Here is a 21,599-nt window from a genome sequence, read left to right on the forward strand (position 1 = left end):
TCTGCAGTCTTCACACACGTTGTTTTGAGACGATGACATTCTTCAGCGCCACCTATTTTGTCTGCTGCCTCCTTAGAGAAATATTGTTATTCCCCCAGAATGTCTTTGCCCTTACTTGGATAGCTGCTGGGATCCATTACCTGGCTCTGAGAATCTCTTCTCTGAAAATGGACTTTGTAGACATGTCTGAAGTCTGAAGATGCACTCATTTGCTGAAGCATCTCCTAGGAGAATAGATGCTCAATTCCCAACCCCCCCACCCCAGTTGGAGGAAAATCTTATCTTGCCAGCCCAAGGCTGATTTCCATTCAGTGGGCACAAACATACCATTCTGCCTTTCTTCCCATTTGGTAGAAAAGGTAACCCGAGATGGGTAGATCATATTTGATAGGAAGGTGTACCTGTCTGCTACAGCAGGGCTTAAAGTCATCATTGTGCTAGTCATCTGTCCAAAGCTTCTAGTTCTTTCCTTTGGATTACTAGAGAACAGCACTTGAGGTCCTTTCTGTGTCGGGGTTCAAGCAGGGCCTCATTCTTAACTTTATGAATGGTATGCTAATAGTGCCCCATTTTAGACTGTGTTTTTTCAGTTTTATTGTAGTGATTATTTCCTCAGCACTTTACATTAACTTTCACTCAAACAATGTAAATTAATAAGTAATGCAAGTATAAACTATATAACATGCAATAATTTGCTAAAAAACAATTCCTGCTAGACCAAACAAGTCCAACAATATAAAAATGACCAGGGAAGAAACAGTATTGCTAAGAAAAACATTAGCCGTGTGAAGTAATTGCTTGTAAAACTGAAATTAATTAAAGTAAAAACAGTTAGCAACATTTTAGTGCAGGTCTTATAATCTTCACAGTGCATTCCTAGAAATTTAAGTAGGCGGTTGAACAAAAAGCACTCCAATATAGCCCACTTTCTAAGCATTAAAGCTAAATAACAATTATGCTCAAATTATTTCTTAGCGGTAATAAAATGTTAATCTTTGATTACAAAGTCTCTCTACTGTAAAGTCTCAAAAATGTCACAGTATAATGGTAGAGCAAGTCAGGAAATGGACCTTCTGTTTTTCAACATTGTCCTTCAGTCAGATCCACAACCATAATTTCCAATGCAGCCTCAGCTGTGAGTCGAATAACAGGCTGTGAACTTTCACATCGACTGCTGCCCTCATCCTTCCTTTTCCAACAACAAAACATTGGCAAAACACAGAAGTAGCAGTACCCATTCCTTCCAACAAACCACAGTCAGCAGTACATTAAAATCTACAAAAAACAGTAGTAGAAATCAATACAAATTCCAAGTAACATGTAACAGAAAAGTGGAGCAGGCTGTGTATGGTCTGGCAGCCATCCACCACTATTGTTGAGAGCTTAACTGCACCACATTCACGTGTCTGTGGTGGATACCCTGGCCAGGATGGCAGACACAGGGTGATGAAGTTTGGCTGTGAGTGTGCCCCCTAGGCAATGATCTGGAGTTGCTTGCTGGATGCACTCTTTGACAAGAGTGGGCTTTTTTAAGCAGGTGCTAGTCTTCGCTTAATGCTTTCATGGATAGCAGGTTGGCACTTAAATGGAGAAGGACCTCTCTTGTTTCCTTTGAAATGAGAGACTCCTCAGATTTCATAATCAGCAGGTCAGAAATCCTTTGACTGCCCCAGCCCCAGTGTTGGCAGCGGTCTATTAAGTTTCTTTAGATCCTAAACATTTCTACCTGTTTTATCTAAACTGTTTTGGTTGTGGGAGTTGTGAAATAGTGGTGGCTTCCTGGTTTAGTCTCATTAGGTGAGCAGCTCTTGAGGGTTTGGCTGAGAGGGCCTGGTCCATTTTTTAACACCATTTGCTTAGTGTTCTTTCCCTTACTCTATGGATTTCTTGTTATGAAGCAGAGACAATTTCAGACTTTGCTGATGTAAAAATTATGGAGGCTGCTCCTGCTTGGTGGGGGGGGGGGGGGGGTTACTCTCCATTCTTGTATTTAAAATTAAAACAGACCGTTTCTCCAGTTCTCGCTTCTGGACATTTCTGCTTCTGTCATCTAGCTTGCCTGGGACGTGAAAGTAAACAAACTGTCCTTGAGTGCTTGAAGCCTGCTTTGGGAGGGGGGAGTCTTTGTTTCCTTAGTTAACAGAGCCTTTCCTCTGCTGGACTGTGGATCCTAAGCCAAGTGCAAGCAGATCCTCCTTTTCCTGGGACCGTGGCTTCAGTTACCTTGCGGAGGATCTCTGTTCTACCTGGTGGCGGTCCTTTTGTGTAGGGGCTGTTTTGACTCCTGAGTTCCTTTGCTTTCTCCTGTAAGAACCTTCGTTTATAGACATGTGGCCTTCTTCCTTGTGCCAGTTGTCTCCTCTGTAAGATTCAGTGTAGCTTGATTGTATTAGTTTGCATGTGGGTGGCAAGTTAAGCTCCTTTTAATGGATCTGCATGTGTAGGTGATGCCTTACATTCCTCTGGGTTCAGTTCATAACCCTTTGCTGCATTGGCTGATGCTCCCAATGGTAAGGTTTTGTGGAATTGGAGGCAAGGGTGAGGCACATGTCCATTGAACTGTGTCATTTGAAGGGAAGTTCTTCCTTCTAATGTCTGCTTTAGGAATAGGGAGCTTGGCTATTCTTGTCTGGAGTTCATGGGTAGCTACTTTGGGGCCCTCTGTGGCTACAAGTCTGTTTCATCTATACTTGGCAGACTTCTAAATCCACTAAACTAAGTCTGGTTTTGGAAACCTGTATATTTTATTTTCTAACAAGGTATTATAATCTCCCATGCCATCTGGAATAAGTACATCCACAACAAAGAGCGGTTACTCTTATTAAATCCTTATACTGTTGTATGTGTATGTTGCATTTTTACATTTCCACTCTTTATGGCATACAAATGGTCCTTTATACTCTGAAACAGTTGCCTAGCTGTTTTTCCTGTGTGAGTAGTATCACAGCTCAAACACATAGCCACATATAGATCAAAGGTTGCATTACAAACTTGACCTGTTACTGAAACCAAAAACTTTGTTCATGATGCTCATTGTAGGACCCTCGTTTATAAAACACTCTTACAGAACGCCACATTTATAAGTCCCTTTGTCATGTAATACTGTTTCCTGACTTTCTAATGATTTTTGTTCCAGAAATATTTCCATATTTGTACCATGGTTAATAGAAAAAGATCTCTGCTCAAATTAGTATTCATACCTTCTAAATTCTTCCAGTTTTCCATCACCATATTTCTGATCTGAAAGGCAATTCATGTTCTGTTCTACTATTTTTTCTTGTGTAACCATGCTGTTAATGCTTGTGTGATGTTATGAGGTAGTGCTATCTGTGCCAGGATGAGTAGGGCAGTACATGTGTACATATGCCAGCATAGCTAGCTTGAGTTTTGTAAAGAATTTTATCTATCGCACTGATTTGTACAAATGTTCGAGTTAAAAATGCATTTTAACACACACAACTTTACAAATATGTTACCAGTAGGTCCTGCTGGATAGAAAGAATGTATGCATGTATATTAGGTTGTATTGTAACTGATCAAATGTGTGTGTTTTTCAGAGAACCCTGGAAGGGTGGAAAGTTTGAAATTGTTTTATAGCTTTCAGATGCTGTCACAGATCTTATCAAAGCTGAGTGTGAGTGAGTGTTGTCCCAGAGTCAAGTAGACTGAGGTGATGTCATCCTGTAAACAGCATCTGATTTCTTTGGAACTCTCACAGCAGCACTTTGGAACCTGACAGGAAAGACTTCTGACAGGATATATATGTCACGCATCCATGCAGACAGACATCTGTTTTTTTTGTTTTTGTTTTTTTTTTGCTGTGGTAAGACAGTCTGCACACATCAGCTTGCCTTGCTTTAGTAAGTACTCAGGAAACAGTATTTCTGTAGTCAGTCAGGGACACTTGGTGAGAATAGTTTAGTATTGTTTTCTGCATCTGTGACAAACTATCCAACTGTATTGTTTTTTTATATATCTGTGGTTTGTGGTTTAAACTCTTTATTGTGTTCAGTGTTCTCCTGTTTTCTGTTTTATTATTTATCATTAAACATTTTAATACCTTTCATTGTGGCTGGTCCTTTAAATAATACTTTTAACATCTTGAGAGTACTTATTCTTGTTTCAGTGGCTGCTCATGAAAGCTTTGCTGTTTTGGTCACACCCTATTTATATTAGTAGTAATTTTACACAGTATAATTGGGTACCCTACTCTTACAAAAGAGCCTTAGGGTAGCTGACTGGTTGTAGCGCGATTACCTCAGAGTCTGGGCAGAAAGGGGCACAGCTAGTAAATCTGTGTCAGCTTTTCCCAGGTGTGTATATGTGTGAGGAACTCAAATATCCAAGTGTGTGTGTCCGCTACTGGGAACAGGGACACAGAGTTCCAAAGTGGTCAGTGTGGAGTTTTTTGTGGGCCTGGAGATAGTGAGAGAGAGAGAGTCTAGCCCCAGGTCTGGAGCGTGTTTCCTGTGTGTTCCTAAGAGAAATTGTGTTTGGTGCAGGGAGCTGCATCTGAAAGTACTGTGTGAATCCATCTTTGCTCTTAGTGACCATCTCTCACTAGAGTCAGTGGTGTGAGAATTGAGTCTTCTTGATTGCTGGCCCAGAGTAGGGACCCGTCACAGCTTGTATTTGTCTGCAACACTGGTGGATACACTGTGTGCCTATTTCAGTTGTTTGCTGTTATGTCATCCCCAGTCTTTTCATTGTAAATTCTTCCTAAAATAAATGGTTTAACTCACTAGTTCCCCCATACATCATCATCTGTCAGTAAGCCTTGAAAACATAACCGTTTTTATTATGCTATGCTTGACATATTCAGGATGGCAACTGTCTGGGTAAAGGTAATAGCTTCTAAATTATGGCTTGCTGTAACTCTCCAAGATAAAACCCTTTTCACCATGAAACCAATGGATGATAGCATCTAAATAAACATCTGTTTTGGAACACACCATTGTAAAATGTGAAATACTTGTACTCTCATACTTTGAATAAAATTGTCTGTACCTTATTCTCCCACCCATTTAAAAACAAGCTCATAAATAAAAGTCTGTAGAATTTAATATTACTAAATTCAGTTCTATTTTATATCCAAGACCTTTCCCATCCCACCACAATTAGATCTGAAAAAGTGGGTGCCTCAGTGGCTTCCATTGCAACATCATTTTTTTTTGTCTGATAATGTCAAAACTGAAAAGAAAATAGTTCTGCTCTAATATTAGTTCCATCATTGTATACAAAACTTCTGTATTTCTGTTAGAGTTTCTGGCATCCTAGATAGATTTTTTTCTAATATACCTAACTTTGTGTGGTATAATTGAGTACAAAAATGTAATGTCCACTGTCACAAAAACAGCATTTCTTCTGATAACCCAGATTTGCCCTTATCTACCTATGACGATTCTGATGCAGAGGACTCCATTCCCTCTGCTTCCCCTCCAGAAGATTTCTCTTTTGGTGAAACTTTGCACACTCTTAGGGAGCATTTCCGCTGGGAGAGCCAGGATTACTCTGACTCCAAAAAGAGGCTTAGGGAATTCTTACTCCTACCACAACACAGGCCTTTAGCTATCCCTCCTGTAATGGACATTGTAGATGATGCCTTCTTGGAATCTAGCCTGGCCCCAGACACTTTACCTCTGGCTCCCAGGAAACCTGACCATTATTGCAGAGTACCTGTCTCTCTCAAGTTCCTCTTTAAGAATCCTACTGTGGACCCAGAGACCATTTCTCAGGAACCCAAAGGCATTAAGGCTACTACTGCCAAAACCCCAACCCCCTCTGATAGAGATTCCAGGGCCCTGGACAGATGGGGTAAGAAGGTGTACACTTCTGCTACTTCGGCCATTTGGGCCTTAAACTGCCAGTTTCATATGTTAAAGTATCAGCAGCATGTTATTGGATTACTTAAACAGAAAATGATGTTGATTCCTGACTGTGCTGAGAATAAAGAATTACAGGATTTAATGCATTCTGCTGAACAAATTGGTAAACATACTTTGCAATGTGGTTTGGACTCCTTAGAGGCATCTTGCAGGGCTGCTGTCACTGGGTCTGTTCTTAGAAGGCATGCTTGGCTTAAGGAGCAAACTTTGCCAGATCATGTTAAAGCTAAATTACTGGGTGGTCCTTTACACTAAGACCACCTGTTTGGCAACAAAGCAGAAGTAGTACTTAAAAAGATGGAGGACAAAGCTAAAGCAAACTGTTAAAGATTTCTTGCAAGTACAGCCTCCCAGATTTAGTACGCAGTGACCTTCTAAAAATTGGTCCTTTCCTGCATCTTCCAGGCCTTCTCAGTCCAAACCCAGGAACAGCAGAACACCTAGGCTACAGTCTCAAGGTACTCACAGGCCTAAGCAGTGGGGGGCTCCCACTTCCAAAGCTGGAAGTAGTAAGACACCCTCCTATGATAAACTGTCACAATGACTTAACCTTAAACCTCCAAGCCCTGCTCAACTGACTGCTCCTTTAGGGGGAAAGATCGCCCTGCATGCAAAAAACTGGGAACTCGTTACCAAAGACAAATGGGTTTTAAATATAGTTTCCCAAGGGTACAGATTCCACTTCCACTCCTTACCCAACCCCAAACGGTTGGCCAGACCTACCCCCAAATCAGTGGGCAGAGGCTCAGTAGCAGGTTCTCTCTCTTCTAAGTGTCAGGGCTATTCAGCCTGTCCCAGCAGAGGAATGGGGACAAGGTTTTTACTCAAGACTTTTCCTGGTACCCAGAAAAGACAACTCCTGGCATCCTATCCTGGACCTGTCTATCTTAAACACCTTTTTGGTAATCCCAAATTTCAAAATGCTAACTCTTCATCAACTGCTTCCTGTGCTAGGCAAAAATGCCTGGTTGGCAACTTTGGACTTAAAGGAAGCTTACCTGCACATCCCAATAAGGGAATCTTGCAGAAAATACCTACACTTCAGCCTATGGTTTCAACATTCTCAGGACCTGGAATCAATGATTCCTATCATTCCTTGTATAAAGACAGAGTTCCTTTGGTGGGCAGAGGCCTGCTACCACAACAAGGGACTGCCATTTGCTCTACCCACCGCCGCCCAAACCCTAACAACAGATGCATCAGACTATGCATGGGGGGGCTCACTTGGCAGGCAGTGCATTCAGGGCAAATGGAACCAGAGTCAAATGCACCTGCATATCAATCAAAAAGAAATGTTAGCTGTACAGAATTCTCTGACAGCCTTTAAGGACCACATTCATCCAGGACAATTATTGATAAAGACAGACAACACCACTGTGATGTGGTACATAAACAAGCAGGGGGGGGGGGCCCACTCATACCCTCTCTGCAGACTAGCCATGGCTCTATGGAACACAACCTTGAGCTACGATGTGCACCTACAAGCTCACTTCCTGCCAGGCAAGTTAAATTCAAAGGCAGATGACCTAAGCAGAAATCTCATGGACCCACACGAGTGGAAACTGGAACCAAAGATATTCAACATTTTGAGAAACAAATGGGGGAGCCCAGAGATGGACCTGTTTGCCTCTCCTCAGAACTACCAGTTGGACAAGTTCTGCACAAGGACTCCCCACAGACAAGTTTGGAAAGTGGATGCCCTGTCCTTCACCTGGGAAAGCCTCTCAGTTTATGCCTTCCCCCTCTGCCTTTCCTCTCAAAAGTTCTACTAAAGATCAAACAGGACAAACCAAGGATAATACTCATTGTACCAGACTGGCCGCGTCTACATTGGTACCCCTTCTTGTGCAGTATGTCACTGCTGGAACAGTTGCACCCTGCCCTCAGACCCCTTCCCTGCTGTCCCAGCAGGAGGGCCCGATTCTGCACACCCAGCTTCAAACCCTGAACCTTGCAGCCTGGCTAATTACCTGAGCTCTCCAATACCATCCCTCAATAAGCAAGTGCTGGATGTCATTCTGGAGGCAAGGAGGCCTAGTACTAGAAAATCCTATGCTGAAAAGATGAAAAGATATTGTTCCTGGAGCCAGACTCAGGGGATGGGCACAACAGTGCCCAGCTTTACCGCATATTCTTCAATACTTAACAGAGATGCTTCAGAAGGGCCTTTCCTTCTCTTCTATTAAAATTCATGCCTCAGCCATTTCAGCACATTAAAATACTGAGCCACCCCTCTTCTCTCACCCCCTGCGGAAGCAATTCCTCAGAGGGGCCAAAAATTTAAGACCACCCAGGAGAGCCCCTACTCCAGCCTGGGACCTTAACTTTGTATTGGAAAAGCTCACTCTACCTCCTTTTGAGCCAGCTGGAACTGCAGAGTTGAAATTCCTTTCTTGGAAAACAGCCTTCCTTCTAGCCATCACTTGAGCAAGAAGAGTGTCTGAATTACAGGCCTTCATGGCAGTGGAGCCCTTCATCATCTTCCATGCAGACAGGGTGTCCCTCAGGACCAATCCTTCCTTTATGCCCAAGGTGGTATCCAGTGTGGCCCTTAATCAGTCCATTCATTTGCCAACCTTCTTTTCTAATCCACAGAACAAAGGAGAACGAATACTGCACTCTTTGGACGTGCACAGACAACTTCGATTTTATTTGGACAGGACTAAGCCTCTCGGTAAAACTGAACAGCTGCTAGTTGCCTTTGCTGCAGGGGCAGAGGGGAAGGCCATTTCAAAGCAAACCATTTCTAAGTGGATAGGCCATTGCATTCATTTCTGCTATAAGCACCATGGAAAACCTACCCCACAGGAGATAAGATCACATTCCATCAGGACTGCATCTACTTCCACAGCCTTTCTCAGAGGTGTTCCTACCAGGGACATCCTAGAAGCTGCTACATGGAGCTCTGTTCATACCTTCACCAAGCATTACCACTTGCCTATTTTTTCTAAATCCAGAGCTAGTTTTGCCACTGCAGATGTTCATCGTGTTTCACTGTTGCAGTCATTACACTTGGGTTATCCTGCTGGCAGGCTACCCGCAGTCGGCCTGAATTCCAAAGTCCTGGTCTGGCATCGGTTGCTGTCGCCTCTTCCCGACATCAGTGTGCCAGGGGTATAAAAGATGCAGCCGACGCCATTTTCTTCAGTCTTTCTTGCCGCTCGGCACCCGAAGCAAAAGCAGTTCGCAAGTGCCGGTCAGCCGATTCCTGAGATTTCTGAAATTGAATTTCAGATCCGAAGTCTTCAATAAAGCTAAGTACCCAGACCGATGTCACTAAAAGTTAACAGTTGTATTTCTTGTGGGAAGCAAATACCTTATAAGGATTTTCATTCTTACTGTATTCCTTCCCTAGGCCCTGACGAGGACGTTGCTAGTTGTCAGTTTTGTGCTAGATTCAACCAACGCACTATTAAGCGTCGGTTCGATTTTGCTTTACATTACTTTGGCCGAAGGTTTAATTATATAATGCCATCGGAACAACCAACGACCGGAGTTCATAAAAAGCGCAAGGACAAAGAAAAGGACAGGCATCCGAGGTCCAAAACCGGCGAAGCCTCTTCTAGACCAGTCGCTGGTTCTCAGTGAGGCGCTTTTGCAGCCGCTGACACCCCCTATCTCAGAGCCACAGGCCACCTCCGACTCCCACATGGAGACAACTAGGCCTCTGGAAACTCAAGGTATTGGGCCAACGGAAACTATTCCCTCAGATGGGTCTGGAGCCGCTGTGCAGGCATCGGCTTCTGAGGGTGTTTTCAGACCTACACAGCTTACTGTCAAGACCACTTCAGCAGCCAAGGCAAAGTCTAAAACACCTTTAAAGACAAAGAAACAAGTACAGCATTCTCCTGGACAGTCATCCATGCCAAAGATACAGATGCTTAAAATGGCCGAGGACCTAATTACTTTGATCAGGGATTCCCATCCCTCTCCTGATAAAAGGCCTAGGCAGGACACTGATTATGACTCCTCTGACCAAGTTTCTATTTCCTCTGATTCCTCTTCAGAACAGGGATATTCTCTTCCTCCCTATGAGGACACTGACGCTGAAGAATCTATCCCTTCAGCCTCTCCTCCTGAGGATTTCTCATTCGGGGAAACCTTGCACACCATGAGGGATCATTTCCATTGGGAGAGCCAGGATTATTCAGAATCCAAGATAAGGCTTAGAGACTTTTTTACTGCCTCAGCACAGGCCCCTTGCTATATCCCCCTGTACTAGATATTGATGATATTTTTTCTGAATCCAGTTTGTCCCCTGATTCTTTACCCCCTGCACCAGTCAAGCCAGATAGGTACTACAGGGTCCCAGATTCTCATAAATGTATTTGTAAAAACCCTGCTGCTGACCCAGAAACAATTTCTCAAGGTCCCAAAGGGGTCAAGGCTTCCACTGCAAAAAACCCTGTTCCCTCTGATAGGGATTCTATAGCACTGGACAGATGGGGGAAAAAAATTTGCACCTCTACTACTTTAGCTGTAAGGGCTTTAAACTGCCAGTTTCACATGCTTAAATATCAACAATACCTAATGTCTTTGGTAAAACAGAAAATGCTTACAAGCTCAGAATGTCCTGAAAATAAGGAAATGCAGGATTTATTGCATGCAGCTGAACAAGTGGGAAAGCATACTTTGCAATGTGGTTTTGATTCATTAGAGGCTTCTTGCAGAGCCGCAGTTACAGGTTCTGTCATTCGAAGGCATGCTTGGTTAAAAGAACAAAGTTTACCTGATCATGTTAAAGCAAAATTATTGGATGCTCCATTACAGCATGATTCTTTGTTTGGTGTTAAGGCAGAAGAGGTGTTAAAGAAAATGGGAGGATAAAGCAAAATCAATGTAGACAGTAAAGGATTTCTTACAGGTTCAGCCACCCAGATTTAGCAGGAACTGGCCTTCTAAAAATTGGTCCTTTCCAATGTCAGACAGGCCACAAAGAGGCAGATACAGACGCCCAAGAGGCAGATCTCAGCCCCAAGGCTCATACAGACCTAAACAGTGGGGTGCTTCAGCCCCCAAATGCGGAGAAGACAAATCACAACCTTATAGGAAACAGTCCCAATGACTTTCCTCTACCTATGCCAAGCATTTACCTTTTGGCAGCACCCTTAGGGGGAAAACTAGCACTTTTCTCACAAAATTGGCACATGATCACCCAGGGTGCTTAATATTGTTTCTCAGGGTTACAGGTTCCACTTTCACACCCTACCAAGGCCAAAAGGTATGCCAGACCTGCCACACAATCAATGGGCAGAGGCACAAAAACAAATTTCTGCTCTCATGGACATGAGGGCTATTCAAAAAGTACCACAGCAAGAGCAGGGACAAGGATTTTACTCAAGACTTTTCTTGGTACCCAGAAAGGACAAAGCTTGGAGACCAGTACTGAACCTGTCTACTCTAAATACTTTCCTGGATGTCCCAAAATTCAAAATGTTGACACTGCAGCAACTTCTACCCATGCCTGGCTAGTTACTTTGGACCTCAAAGAGGCATACCTGCATGTCCCAATCAGACAATCTTGCAGAAGATACCTCAGATTCATAGCTGGTTCAATGCATTACCAATTCTGTGCACTGCCCTTTGGATTATCTGCTGTGCCCAGGGTCTTCACAAAATGCCTGGCACCAGTAATTGCTTTTTGCAGACAAAAAGGAATTCAGATATATCCCTACTTGGACGACTGCCTTATTCAAGCAGAGAGCAAGGACATTCTACTAAAGCATTTGACATTTGTAAAAAGAATACTAATTTGCCTAGGGTACACAGTAAACGAAAAGAAATCAAAACTAGCGCCCTCTCAAGAGATAATATTCCTGGGTGCAAGCTTAAATACAACTCCCCCGATGGCTTATCTCACGCCAGTCAAACAAAGGCAACTGACTCATTACTTTCAAATGATGGCAACAAAGACCCAGCTACCTGCAAGAAAAATTCTGCAGGCTTTGGGCTTCATGGCATTCTGCATCCTGCTAATTCCATATGCAAGACTGCATATGAGGAAGCTACAATGGTATCTAAAAAGTGTTTGGACTCAACATTGCCACAGCCTGGAAACAGTAATTACTCTCATTCCCTGCCTGCAACAGGAGTTTTGATGGTGGGCACTGGCCTGTCACCACAACAAGGGACAGCCTTTCACTTTACCCACAGCCAGGAAGACACTAACAGATGCATCGGATTACGCCTGGGGAGCTCACATGGCAGGAAAAAGTATACAGGGCACGTGGCCCACAGACCAAATACATCTTTATATCAATCAAAAAGAGATGCTAGCTGTACAGAATGCCCTGACAGCCTTCAAGGATCTACTACATCCAGGACAACTACTGCTAAAGATGGACAATACTACAGTCATGTGGTACATACGCAAGTATCAAGTACATCTGCAGGCACAATTCCTGCCAGGAAAGAACAATACTCTGGCAGACGAACTAAGCAGAAACCTCATGGACCCTCACGAGTGGAAACTAGATCCACAAGTCTTCAGCATGATAACAAAGAAATGGGGATGCCCAGACATAGATCTATTTGCCTCCCCTCACAACTGCCAACTACAGAGATTCTGCACAAGGACTTATCACTCACAAGCATGGAAGGTGCTTGCTCTGTCATTCAGCTGGAAAACCCTAACCATTTATGCCTTTCCACCACTGCCTCTCCTCCCCAAGGTACTCCTAAAAGTCAGACAAGAGAAGCCAAAAATGATTCTGATTGCCCCAGACTGGCCACGCCAGCACTGGTACCCAATCCTAAAGAGCTTGTCTCAAGGGCCAGCCTGAACTTTACCTCAAATTCCTCATCTTCTAACAAAACAATCAGATCCTGCACAGCCAACTCAGAACCTTAAATCTGGCTGCATGGCGAATAATATAGCCACTCAGAACACACCTCTCTCTAAAGCAGTTATGGATGTCATTTTGGAAGCCAGGAGGCCCAGCACCAGGAAATCTTATGAGAAAAAATGGAAGAGATTCTGTGCTTGGAACCAGGCACAAGGACTTGAACCGCTTGTTCCAAATATTCCTCAGATTTTGCAATACCTAACTGAGATGCTGGACAAAGGCCTATCTTTCTCATCAATTAAGATCCATGCCTCTGCCATTTCAGCTCATTACAATACGGAACCTCCTATTTTCTCTCATCCACTGCTAAGACAGTACCTCAGAGATCAAAAAACATAAGACCCCCAAGGAGAGCACCAACACCTACATGGGACCTCAACTTTGTCTTGGAAAAGCTCACACTGCCTCCTTTTGAACTAGCCAATGCAGCTGAGATAAAATTCGTATCATGGAAAACTGCTCTGCTCCTAGCAATAACTTCAGCAAGAAGAGTCTGCGTTACAGGCATTAATGGCAGTGGAACCTTTTATCATTTTTCATCCGGACAGGGTTTCTCTAAGGACAAACCCAACATTTATGCCAAAGGTAGTATCCAGTGTGGCTCTTAACCAAACCATTCATTTGCCAACTTTTTACCCAAATCCCCAGAATAAAGGAGAGAGACTTCTGCACTCTTTGGACATACACAGGCAGCTACGCTTCTACTTGGACAAAACAAAAGCTTTCAGAAAAACTGAACAACTTTTTGTGGCATACGCTGCAGGATCACAAGGAAAGGCTATTTCAATGCAGACTATTTCAAAATGGATAGGACACTGCATTCGTTTCTGCTATGCACAGCATGGCAAATCAGTACCTAAGAATATTAGGCCACATTCTACCAGGGCAACAGCCACATCAGCAGTCTTTCTCAGAGCAGTACCAACCAAGGAAATTTGGGAGGCTGCAACTTGGAGTTCAGTGCACACTTTTACCAAGCACTACCACTTACCTCTTTACTCTAAATCCAGAACAGGCTTTGCCACTGCAGTCTTGCAGGGCCTCATAGCCACTCCTAATCCTATTTAGACCCAGCCACACAACCTGAGCTTTGGGATTCAACCCAAGTGTAATGACTGCAACAGTGAAACACGATGAACATAGTACAGTTGTGTACCTACCATAAATGTAGATGTTTGAGTGTATTCACTGTTGCAGTCCAGGTTACCCTCCCACCATCCCCCTTTCATTGCTGGGACTTATCTGTACTTCTCTATTCTATACAACCTATGTGGTGTATTTGCTTGTAGAGGAAGGTAATGTTTATCTTAGTGCATGCATTGTTGTTTGCAAAATTCTTAGCCTACCCTTTTGGGGGCACCTGACATCTGGGGCAAGAAAAACTGAAGAAAATGGCGTTGGCTGCATCTTTTATACCCCTGGTGCACTGACGTCAGGGAAGAGGCGACAGCAACCGACGCCGGACCAGGACTTTGGAATTCAGGCCGACTGCGGGTAGCCTGCCAGCAGGATAACCCAAGTGTAATGACTGCAACAGTGAATACACTCGAACATCTATATTTATGGTAGGTACACAACTGCACTTCTTGCAGGGCCTAATAGCTGGTCCTAATGCTCTCTAATTGCCTCCTCCCTTCATTAGATTCAGGAATCTACCCAAATGTAATGACTGCAACAGTGAAACACGAAGAACATAGTGCAGTTGTGTACACTTGCCATAAATGTTGCAGTCCTGGTACCCTCCCTCCAGCTCCCTGACTTCTATTGGCTATACCTCTCTTTTTGTTTTACTGTATTTAAGCTTTCTGGTGTGTTTGCTTTTTGTTGGAGGTGTAACATTGTTTATATTTGCTTCCCATTATGGGGGCACCTGACATCTGGGGCAAGAAAAACTGATGTAATGGTGTCGGCTGCATGCTTTATACCCCTGACTACCTGACGTCATGGAAGAAGAGACAGCAACTGACGCAGGCCCCAAGACTTTGATAATCAGGCCGGCTGAGGGCTACCTGCCAGCAGATAACCCAAATGTAATGACTGCAACAGTGAATACACCCGAACATCTACATTTATGGTAAGTGTACACAACTGTACTTTACTAATACTGCAACAGTGATCAGTAGGAGATGTACTGTTATAGAAAGTTCTTACACGGCTGTACTGTCTCCTCACTTCCTTTTCTGCTGTAGTGTTCTAGTGGTTGAGTCTGATGGAAGGGCCTGGAAGGGCCTGGCTGCTTATTGATCTTGCTTGGTAGTTTGTTTCCCCGAACACTGTAATTGAGAGTCTTTGATTGCGTCTTCCCTTTGTTGTTGGGGGCAGGGACAAGAACGGTTGATTTCTCATTGCTTTTGTATGTTGTGCTGGCTTTAGTTATGGCTTAGTTTCTTTCTGTTTAGGAGTAGATTCCACCAATGGTCTGCCCTTGTTGACCTTTTTGTTATTGGAGCCCTTTGTAACCTGTTGTGCTCTGTTTCTGGGCAGCCTTCCTTTTCACAGTCAGGGAGTTAGGCCTTCTGGCTAAATGTTCCCTGTTGCATAATTTGTAGTTAGTCCTGATGTAGTTCTCTGGTGCCTGCTTTTCCTGGTAATTTTACTTCTTGAGATTCAACCAAACTTTAAGGAGTACCTTTTCTGGTATCTGTAACAGATGCACTCTTCTCTTATTTGGTATACAAAATGGGTGCTCCTTGAAAGAGAAGGGATTTTCCTGCCATCACCTCCCTACAAAATTGTCTGTTAGTAGTGTTATTGCATGCCTTCACTATTGTCCTTGATTTTGCAGGCAAGTGCAAACTCATAGGTACAGAGTATAAACAAATGTATGTAGTTGATGATTAGTGTCATGGTGTGTGTGTGTGTGTGTGTGTGTGTGTGTGTGTGTGTGTGTGTGTGTGTGTGTGTGTGTGTGTGTGTGTGTGTGTGTGTGTACCATTGCACATCTGTCCCCAAACACAGGAATGTCCAGAGAAGCCACAATGACTGGTGGAAAGGAAGACCAACATTAGACCTTTGAAAGAAGGTATTGTTTATACATCGGCTGATGCAGTAAGAGCTTATTTGTTATTTAAATGAGATGCATGTTGCAGACTTAAATTTTCTATTTGTACGTTCTGGAATCTGCAGATGATATGTACATTTTGGAAACAGAAGAGCCACACAGGTTTAGTGGGCTAGGTTTTCCTCGTGTTGTCAGTGCGACATGTTTGTTCCTTGGGTAATAGATTTTAAATGTGTGCCTTTGTGTTATCTTATTCCTGGTAACAAACTGCTTGCTTTTCCCATGGCTTCCATTTCTGCTACCGTTGTGTGGAGTCGACAAATTATAGTTCTGAAAGAGTAGTTCCATATCAAGAATGCAGACATTTACACAGCATATTCACTAATGTTTTTTGCTGGTGCGATTAGGTGGTAATATAGATTTGTTTTATTTTCAGGTAGCAGAGCGAGCATTATATTACTGGAACAATGAATATATCATGAGTTTGATTAGTGATAATGCAGCCAAAATTCTCCCAATTATGTTTCCTGCACTGTACAAGAATTCCAAAAATCACTGGAACAAGTAAGTAACATTTGCTCCTGGAGTGTGTGTGTGTGTGTGTGTGTGTGTGTGTGTGTGTGTGTGTGTGTGTGTGTGTGTGTGTGTGTGTGTGTAACAAAAAAAAACATAGTTTTAGACTAGTCCTTTGTGTCACATAAGGACTTACTTGCAGTGTTGACAAATGGGTATGCTAGTTGCAGTTGAAGTATAGTTAAAAAAAAAAAAAGTCACAAAATATGTTGGTGCCTTCTTCAGCTTATGTAAGCATTTTCTTTGATTGTGTCAAGTGTCTTAATTGTATCTTCTCTGATTTTTACTTGCAATAAAATCTTGACTTAAGATATTGACAAGCCTTTTGTAGAGTCATGTATTGGAAATGGCTATTCATGGCTTTACTCATTCTTGTGAAACATTGATGCTGGTAAATTTTCACAACTGCTAATGGTTGTATGCGGGCTTTGAGTGTGGGAGATTATCACACAGTCATTAGATTGATAGCATTTCACTCTGCAAAAAGTCTGCCTGTTTGCTGCTGCCTTTTTTTCTGCAATGCAGTTTGTCCCTACAGTTTTTTTAATTTCTGATTGTTTTTATTTTTATTTTTTTTAGCTTTTCCTGTGATCGCCTCCTAATCCCATGTAGCCTCAGGCTGTTCTCCTTGGTATCAGCACTTGCCTGTTCCCGAATCCCTCAATGACTTCTTGCCAGGCACCTCTGATTTGATCATCCACCTGGTAGGGTCCTGACTCTATGGCTAGTCTACCTTAGTGGTACTCAGTTTTTAGTCTTAGGAATAAGTGATTTCATAGGGAGTAATGAGTCAAGAGCTATCTTTCTTGCAGCAGGAGGTTAATGTCTCTAGCTCTGGAAATAGCTAATAAGTACAATGATGTCAAGATGTTTCTGCTGCTTATATTAGCTTGAGGTATGCTGTGATGTTCCTGGTCTCTACCACAGGTCTCAAAGGCATCACGTTTCCACCTTGCCCCCCATAGATAGGAGACTGGTCATCAGCCACTTCATCATATCCCCTGCCATCCCCACCAGCCCTTCTAGTGACACAAGACAAGCCTAAAACTCTGGTTACTAGTGATGCAAACATTGCCCTGCCTCTGTGCTGTTAGGTTGTTCTTTATTTTTCTAATTTTGTTAACCTTTGTTAATCTTAAAAAAATCTTTTATTGAGACCTGATCCCTGTCTTAGGTTATTTAAGTTAATTAACTGGGAAATTTGTGTTTAAGATAGTTACTTCCCTTAAATCATTTCAACAGATATTTTGAAATGGCCAGGTTTCTTCTAAAGATTTTCACTTAAGATATCTTTTTTTTGTTTAAGTGGAGACCACTTTCTTGGCTCTTGGTAAACACTGATCATTTTAATAGTGTAACTAAACAAAAGGCAGACTTCATTCTGAAATCTATTGTTATGCAAGCAGATTAAAACAGAAGAAAAAACAGGAAGTCGCTTAAAAAGATGAGGCTCTTCAGAGCTAACATTGGTGCAACAGCAAGAGCTCACTTCTTATGGATGGGTGAGCTGAGTCATGTTCCAGTCTTCATTGACTCCAAAAGAATCTCCCATAGTAATCCAAATCCTGGAGACTAGTGAATGAGCCTGGTAACAAAAATGTTTTGATCTTGAATCTAGCTTAGTCCAACTGACAGACATAAGTAGAGTTGGCATCTTTACTTTGGTCTAGGGCCTTGATCTAAGATTATATGGTGTCGGCACAGGCCAATGTTTTCATGATCAGAACATTTTGTGTCAAGACATGGAGTCGTCGTCTTCTTCTTCTTTTGGCTTTTCCTGGTTAGGGGTCGCCACAGCGGATCACCTGTCCGCTCAGGATTGGCAGTGGAGTTTTTTTATGGTGTCGAGTTGCCAGCCCGGCACGCAGCCTTCCACAGAAGGCACACAAATGCACACACTCATACCTAGGGCCAATTTAGAGTGTCCAATCCACCTACAGCATGTCTTTGGGATGTGGGAGGAAACTGGAGCATGTCAAGACATGGAGTCTAAAGTTATTAAAAAGATTTGGTTAGAGTATGCAGTCTTCTAATTTAGCTATGAGGAGTCTATGTGCTTGTGACTTCATGGCCACTTCAGGTGTGTAGATTGCCATTCCTACAGAAATATGATCCAGTCATTTTGGATGCTGCATTGGAAGATAGTGTAGCCTTGTAAAGACATTGATTGATATAGCTGTTGTTTTGCTGTTTTTTTTTTCATTTTCTGTGTCTTAATTACATCTTCAGCTTTTCAGATCATGTCCTAGTCCTCCTCCTAACCACACTGCAGCCTTCCTCCACCATACCTATTCCTTCCTAAATCAAATAGGCCTATACCTATGCACAAAGGTGGTCGTGTTTGTCTGCCTGTGGATGAAGCTGAGTTTCAGAAATCATCTGTTTTCATTTCTAGCTTATCATGACTGCTTTGTTTGAACAACTAGGCATAATTTTTTATGCGACTCTCTTGGGTAAAGTTGCAGTTGTTCTTATGGTATGCAGTCATTCACTGCTGAGAATGTTTGTTAGTGGTTTGGTTTTCCTGTGCTTGAACAGCATATCTGTAATGTATGAGATCCACTTGGGGGATATACTGTAACTGTGAATTTACAGTGGAACAACTGAATCAGAAGCTACATTATCTTCATGGGTGTATTCTCCTTTATTTATAAGAACTCCTGTTTGCTCTGTTCTGAGCTCTAGACGTGTGTTGGTTCATTGCAGACTTCAGTGTCACTGGATTCTTCTTCTTCTTGGGAGGTCTGTTGTTTTAATGAAGATGCTGTGGACATCTTGGACGTAGTTTTGAATTGGCTTATTTGATGGCAAGTTTCTTGGTTGTGCTGTAAATTTTTATTTCATCTTTGACCACCTAGAAGAGAAGTCATTCCATTGTGGAATCTCAGTTATGTCTTGGAAAAACTAACCCTGGCACCTTTAGAACTACCTTCCTCAGTTCCTCTCAAGTATTTATGAACATTGCTGTTTCTGCTGGTTGTGACGTCTGTCAGGAGATTTTCAGACTTTAGGCAATAATTTGCAAAGAATAATTTTTGATCTTCCACAAGAGTAATGATATCCCTTAGCACAAACTACTCCTTTATGCCAAAAATAGTGACTACGATTGGTCTGACCTCCATGTGTTTTTCTTAAACCACCAAACAAGGGGAAAGAACCCAGTGTATGCCTTATATCTGAACAGAAATATTACTTGGATGAAACAAAATAGTACAGGAAATCAAAGCAAATGTTTGTACCTTTTGCAGAAAGCTGGGATGGGAGGCAAGCAAACAGACATATTTAAATGGCTGGCACACTGTCTGCTGTTGCTACTGTGCCTGCTGAAAGCCTGCACAAGGGTTACAGCACTCTCATTAAGAGCAGCAGCCACCACAGCCTTTGGGGGGGGGGGTGCAGGTAGTACTTAATCCTTTTTAGAAGCAACTTACCTGATCCTCCGTCCACACCTTTTCAAAGCTGTGCAATATGAGAGTCACATCCGTGACTGTGGAAAGGTTTGCCTCTGCCATCCTTTGAAGTCTGTTGTCCTAGACCAGCCCATTAGGGACAACTGGCAGTCGGGCAAATGACCTGGAAGTCATCCCACAGATTTGGGCTGCAGCACTGAATAGTACTTCAGGAACTTACTATAACTGTAGATGTTAGAATAAATTCACTGCTACAGCCCACATTCCCACCCTTCTTCCCCTCTCTCATCATTCTGAGGAGATTGGGGGTAGATCCCACCTTGTTTTCTGTGTCTACCAACTTTCCTGCCATCCCTCTGTAAACTTGCTTAACACCCAGTGAGGGGGTGGAGGGCCTCTGGGTTGGATCTCTTGTTTGGGTGATACCCCCCCCCCCCAACCTAGTACATATGCTGTGGTCCTTCTGGCAGGCTCTCAGCCTAGTCAGAGAAGGAAAGAAATGCAGATGGTGTTGGCCAATGCCCACTACTGCCTTCAATATCCTTAGCATCCAAGTGAGAGGGAGTTATCTAAAGCTGCTGGAGGAAGGTACTGCTCTGGAAGTCAGGCTCACTACAGGTAACTGCTAACAGGATAATCCCACAGATTGGGATTGCATCAGTGAATGTACTGCAGCATCTGTGGTTATGTTAAGTTCCTAACGCAACTGTCCATGTTCATCATATTGATCACTGCTGCAGTAGCCTTAGCTATATAGGTTATATCCTACATGAGATAACAGCCGGCCATCTTCCAACTTCAGTGCACTTTCCATGTGCCCAAACTGTCAGGCAGCTCGAGCTGACTAAAAGTCAAGCATTGATAAGAATTCCTTCAGAGCTTTACTGCTGCTGAAGAGTACACTCCATGTGTCTCTTGAAGACTGACAGCTGGCTTGTGCTGTTCATTTGCCAGACAGATCAGTTTTCTTTGGAGGGGGAAAAACTTCCATTTTCTTATTTCTGTTGCTGTTTCCTCTTCAGAAAACTTATTTTAAGGCTAGGAGTGCTGTGTTCTGTAACTTACTTTTAAACAGCTCGTTTTCCTGTAATTTTAAAAGTGGTGTAAAGTAACTCAAAACATTTTTTTCCATGGAGAAATTGTGTTTATTTTACTTCTGTGGAGCTGGCATATGTTTTAAAGTGCTTTCTTACAGTGTTTCTGCCAAAAGTAACTGTTGTAGACTGGTGGTGTTTACTGGCATTTGCTGCTGGTCTTACCTGGCCCCATGGTTAGTCCTTCCCGCCAGAAAAAGAAAATAAAATTAAGCAAACACCCTTTGCCACCACAGCAGGCTAGCAGTTTGCCCCAGCCACAGGTAGGCGATTCTGCTGTGGGCATTTGTTGTCCTCAACTTTTACCCCGGATCCCCCTGCAGCTGTTGGGGTCCCCTAAGTGGGCAAGGGAGAACCACTCTTGTCAATCATGGGAAAGGGAAGAAGGAAGGTTTCCCTGTTGTGTCAGAATGGTAGACACATCCCTGGGGAAGCTGCTGCTGCGATTAGTAACACTGCTAGCCACATTTTTCCTGTCAAAAAGAACCAGAAAACCGAGCATATATTTACTCCTCTTCAAAGTTCTTTGGATAGAAGTTGTTTACTGGACCTGGCTTAGGGTTTAATTCAGGCTGTTGATCATTACTGTAAATAGTTCCTAGAAAAAAAAAAAAGAGAGAGAGATGCCTGTTTTCCTTAAGAGACTCAAGATTCTGAATCTGAACAGGAAGATGCAGGGGGTCAGATACAGTATTTTTTTCTCAGTTTTCTGATAGACTCGTAGGAGAGCTCAGTGTTTCACTGTTACAGTATTCGCACTTGGATAGCTGCCTGCAGGTATCCTTCAGTCG

At 42.9% G+C, this 21,599-nt stretch overlaps 1 protein-coding gene across 1 annotated transcript in view; it reads left to right on the top strand.

Moving 5' to 3' along the window:
- The window catches only part of LOC122789622 (serine/threonine-protein phosphatase 2A 56 kDa regulatory subunit delta isoform-like), a 1,584,804-nt gene that overhangs the window by 1,209,729 nt on the left and 353,476 nt on the right, over positions 1 to 21,599 (top strand). The window contains exon 16 of the mRNA XM_044057373.1: positions 16,168 to 16,295. Within this exon, the coding sequence (XP_043913308.1) occupies positions 16,168 to 16,295 (128 nt within the window). The remainder of the gene's footprint in view (positions 1 to 16,167; positions 16,296 to 21,599) is intronic.

The sequence above is a fragment of the Protopterus annectens genome, chromosome 1.part0, assembly GCF_019279795.1.
Source record: "Protopterus annectens isolate FY-2018-M chromosome 1.part0, PAN1.0, whole genome shotgun sequence".
In the NCBI taxonomy this organism is placed as follows: Eukaryota; Metazoa; Chordata; order Ceratodontiformes; family Protopteridae; genus Protopterus; species Protopterus annectens.